Source organism: Lactuca virosa, chromosome 3, assembly GCF_052849685.1.
Source record: "Lactuca virosa cultivar CGN04683 chromosome 3, Lactuca_virosa_CGN04683_v6, whole genome shotgun sequence".
Classification (NCBI taxonomy): domain Eukaryota; kingdom Viridiplantae; phylum Streptophyta; class Magnoliopsida; order Asterales; family Asteraceae; genus Lactuca; species Lactuca virosa.
In genome coordinates, this window is record NC_136428.1 from 30,524,785 (window position 1) to 30,529,597 (window position 4,813).

General features: G+C 36.8%; 1 protein-coding gene across 1 annotated transcript; it reads left to right on the forward strand.

Moving 5' to 3' along the window:
* The first annotated feature begins 1,479 nt into the window (after nt 1-1,479).
* LOC145165420 (endoglucanase 1-like) lies at nt 1,480-3,571 on the forward strand. Its single transcript, XM_079084155.1, has 5 exons — nt 1,480-1,822; nt 1,911-2,120; nt 2,228-2,428; nt 2,507-2,599; nt 2,688-3,571. Exons 1-5 carry the CDS (start codon nt 1,622-1,624, stop codon nt 3,444-3,446), a joined length of 1,464 nt encoding a protein of 487 aa, XP_078940281.1. The 5' UTR covers nt 1,480-1,621; the 3' UTR covers nt 3,447-3,571.
* Nucleotides 3,572-4,813: the final 1,242 nt, after the last annotated feature.

Sequence of the window (4,813 nt, forward strand, 5' to 3'; positions counted from 1 at the left end):
TTCTTAGTACAATAACTTTTGGGTCCACTATAACTGTTGTTTAGGGTTATAAACGTATTTTGATGAGTAAAGGAATATGTTAGTTAATGAAAGGTTAAAGGGTTAGTTGATAGGGATAGGGGTAGAAGGGGCACATCACATGCGACATGGAACCCGTGGTTAGATTAGATTACAGGTACTCCATATTCAGGGGCATATCTTTTTCCCCCCACACCTTCCTGCCAAAACAAGACTTTCAGCTTTTTACAATTTTTTGCGTACTACCATAATAGTGATAGTACCATACATGCCCATAATTATCGTTTTCAGCAAAAGGACACAACACTTTTGGTTAGGATTGATAATTAATGTGTTAATTACGGGTATCTTTGTTGATTATAATTTTGGTAGTTAGTAGTTGGAAGGTTTAGTTTTGACAAAAATATAAGTTTTTTGAAATGCTATTTGAATAGTAACTTTCGAATTAAAAGGTTTTTGTTCTAAACTTTAAGATCATAAATTCAAACACAAGTTTTTCTATAAGCTGAGGTTTTTTTTCTTCTAAAATTAAAAGTTGAAAATTCTTGCAAGATCGTTGCCAAACTCACCCTCTGTTTATAAATTATATTATAGAAAAACATAAAACAACCAAAATGCGTAAATACAGATTTTGGAATTGCCCACTAGCAAAAGAAAGTTATTATTTTAAATGTTTCAAGAATGGCGAAATACAGATTTATATATGGCGAAATACAAAATCTATATATTGTGAAATACATGATTTTCAATAAAAAAAAAATATTTTTTGAAATCTTTTTGGTGGGAACAATTCAAAAGGCCATAAAGTAATTTCACGGCAAAGTATTTTGCAATTTTGTGTAATAAATAAAAAAAAAATTTATTTTAACAAAACTTTCATTCATTTGGTCTTTCCGTAAATTTCTTATATGTTATTACAACAATAGTTTATGAGGTTTCTATGATTTATATATATCCATTTTGGCGATTTAAACTCATTATTTTTTAGCTACTTTTTTTATTTGATCGATTTGATTGATTAGAAGTAAAGTCTTACTCTAGTATTCATAAATAAAAAACAGAAGTTGAAATTGTCACACCACTAATTTTACACATGTCTTCTAACACCAATTCCACTATAATCCTAAAATTAATTATCGGTAGAATGGATAAAAGTCCTAATTTTTTTTTCCTTTGCTTAATTATCGGTACCAAGAATTCATGCCGTAGGGTGTTTTCAATAGACCAATCCTTGTTAAACCATGCACATGCGAGATTTGACTTCACAGTCTATTGGTTAATTAAATAGTATATGATAGATAATTTATTTACTAAAGCAGTAAAAAAGTATTAAAAAAAAAGTGAAAACTCAAATTTGGAAATATTTACTCTTTCTGAATTTGGGGATTAAGGTAAAAAAATACCATTTAACGTAAATCAAGGTGAAATTTAAGAAGAAATTGATGGTGAATAGTATTCCTTTTGTTTGTTGGCTTCACTACGAACCATCTTCACTCCATTTTTGCGCAGTTAAGCCCCCGTGATTTCACTCACTTAACTACCACCGGAAACCCACCTTCTATAAATCACCATTCACCACCTGCACGTCCCTTCACACACAAACATGGCTCCTCCTACATTGCTCATTCTTCTCCTTCTAACCTCTTCTTCTTTCGCTAACTCTGCTTTCACTTCTGATCATTACTCCGACGCCCTCACCAAATCCATCCTCTTCTTCGAAGGCCAAAGATCCGGCAGGTTACCTGCAACCCAACGTCTCAAATGGAGGGCTGATTCCGCCTTACACGACGGTTCTTCCGCCAATGTACCTTCACAGAACCATCAATCTATCGATGCTATTCAATCACCATTGTTTCCGGTAACTGTCCCTCATGTCGTTTTTCTGTTTTCAGGTGGACCTAGCCGGAGGTTATTATGATGCAGGTGATAACATGAAGTTTGGGCTCCCCATGGCGTTCACCACCACTATGCTTGCATGGAGTATCATCGAGTTTGGTGGGTTTATGCAATCGGAATTAGGGAATGCGAAAGCTGCCCTTCGTTGGGGATCCGATTATCTTCTGAAAGCAGCCACCGCCACCCCCGGCACCTTGTATGTACAGGTACGATCGAGCTGAGTCCGACTCCGAGTCTCCGACCACCATTTTTGTTCCATGCATGTTAGTGTACAAAGTTTACAAACCTCTTATTGTTCCCAAATTTGAAACAGGTGGGGGAAGCTAACTCCGATCACCAATGCTGGGAGAGGCCGGAAGATATGGACACATCACGAGGTGTCTACAAGGTGTCGGCTCAAAATCCGGGATCTGATGTGGCTGCAGAGACTGCTGCTGCACTGGCTGCGGCTTCCATTGTCTTTCAAGACTCCGAGCCTTCTTATTCACAAAAATTACTTCAAACAGCCATGAATGTACCAATCTATTCATCACAACTCTCTTAATTGATTTCTTAACATTGTCGAGATAATCATGTAAATCGGATATATCAGGTGTTCAAATTTGCAGACCACTATAGAGGCTCTTACAGCGACTCGCTGCATAATGCTGTTTGTCCATTTTACTGCTCGTATTCAGGATTCAATGTAAGATAACATGAAACGAATTAACGAAACCTGTTTGATTCTTGGAATTACTGTTCTTCAACCTGTTTAAATTTCTGGTTGTATTTAGGACGAGTTGCTGTGGGGAGCGGCATGGATACACAGAGCCTCTCAGGATACCAGTTACATGACTTACATTCAATCAAATGGTCACTTAATGGGTTCAGAAGACGATGATTTCTCCTTCAGTTGGGATGACAAAAGAGCAGGGACAAAAGTTCTTCTTTCCAAAAGCTTTCTCGAGAACAAAATCGAAGAATTTCAGTCGTATAAACAACATTCAGATAACTACATTTGTTCATTGATTCCAGGATCACAGAATTCCCAAGCACAATACACCCGAGGAGGTCTGTTCTACAAACAAGAAGGAAGCAATCTCCAGTACGTGACGACCTCCTCCTTCCTCTTGCTAACGTACGCCAAGTATCTTGACTCGAATGGTGGTCGTGCTTCTTGTGGGGCTTCAACGATCACGTCGGAGATGCTAATAGTACAAGCAAAGAAGCAGATTGACTACATATTGGGTGATAATCCAATGAAAATGTCGTACATGGTGGGGTTTGGTGATCGATACCCGACACACCTCCACCACCGGGGATCATCGGTACCCTCTGTTCGTGATCATCCTGATCGTATATCTTGTGATGCCGGACATCGGTACTTCAATTCTGGTTCACCCAATCCGAATATACTCGTTGGAGCGATTGTCGGAGGTCCAGATCGTAATGATAACTATGCAGATGATCGGAGCAATTATATTCAGTCGGAGCCGGCTACTTATATTAATGCTCCATTCGTTGGAGCTGCGGCGTTCTTCTCAGCACATTGAAATTAGGGTTTCATGTTAACCAAAGGATGTTTGAGGATTGAGAGATGCTAGTAATCAATCGCATGTATGATCCCATTTCCTTGGGTAGCCAATTTAATTAAAAAGCTTTTGCTCTACATTTTCAATCTTGATCCTCCAAAATATTGGGGTTTTACTTTAGGGTTAATTACTATAACGAACTAATCATTTTTTTTTTTTTTTGGAATGTATGATTAAATGGCAATTTTATTTCACAAAGTGGTATTTGCCAATTGTGAATTGTTATAATCCCACTATTCGAGCTAGGGGTGAAAGTTAGTCCAACTCGGTCCTAGATGGATCCGGAAACCGAAATTTAAAAATGAGTAACCCAAGAACCGCACCAGTACAAAGGAACCGGTTCTGAATATCATACTAAATTACTAATAGATAAAGTGGGTATAAAGCTGGTTGGAACCCAAATTTGTTATTTGTAACAGGTTCCGTTTAAACCTAAAAAACTTGGAATTTTGTCGTTTAAACTTTGGAAATGGTTTCGGGATTTCTTAGTTCAAATCACCTGAGCAAACTTGGAATTTTGTCGTTTAAACTTTGGAAATGGTTTCGGGATTTCTTAGTTCAAATCACCTGAGCAAGCTAGTGGGATTAGGATGGTCTATTTTGCCAAATGCAAAAGATTTCAAGATCTCTCTATGACAACCTTCCTTTCCTATTCTAATTCATTTTACCAATTTAAAACTCACTCTAGGTTTTTCAAATACAGAGCCTCTTAAATTCTTCATTATAACGTTTTCAAAGATAATTTTTTTTTCTTTATGTGATTGACTTTGATTGTTGCAAAGAAATTGATTGAAATAAATTTATTAGGCTTTGAGGTGAGGGTGTGGTTCCTACCACAATATGCCACTTAGATCGTTGCTAACACCATCTCGGGTCCATGGTATGGGCCGAGCTTGGTAAAACTTTGCCACAATCTCTCTCTCTCTCTCTCTCTCTCTCTCTCTCTCTCTCTCTCTCTCTCCCTTTTAATACGAAAGTTATTGTTTTTTTTAATTTCATTTTTTCTTTTTTATTTTAATAAATAAGACCTTGAATATCTATATTTACCACACCTCACTACATTTATTCTATCTCTCTGTAACTCTACTTCTATCTTTCTAGAATTAAAAGAATTTCTTCTTCAAACAACCAAAACAATCAAAAATATCTACAAAAAACACTCAAACACTTTTTTATGGGCAAATTTATTCGCCCCCTATTTAACACTATGATGGTATGTTATCGTATTATCCACAACAATAACGACAACCACAACCGCAAGTCCAATTTGACACTGAATTTAATCCATTCGATTTTGTATCTCAAACTCAACTCGGATTTGTTCGAGA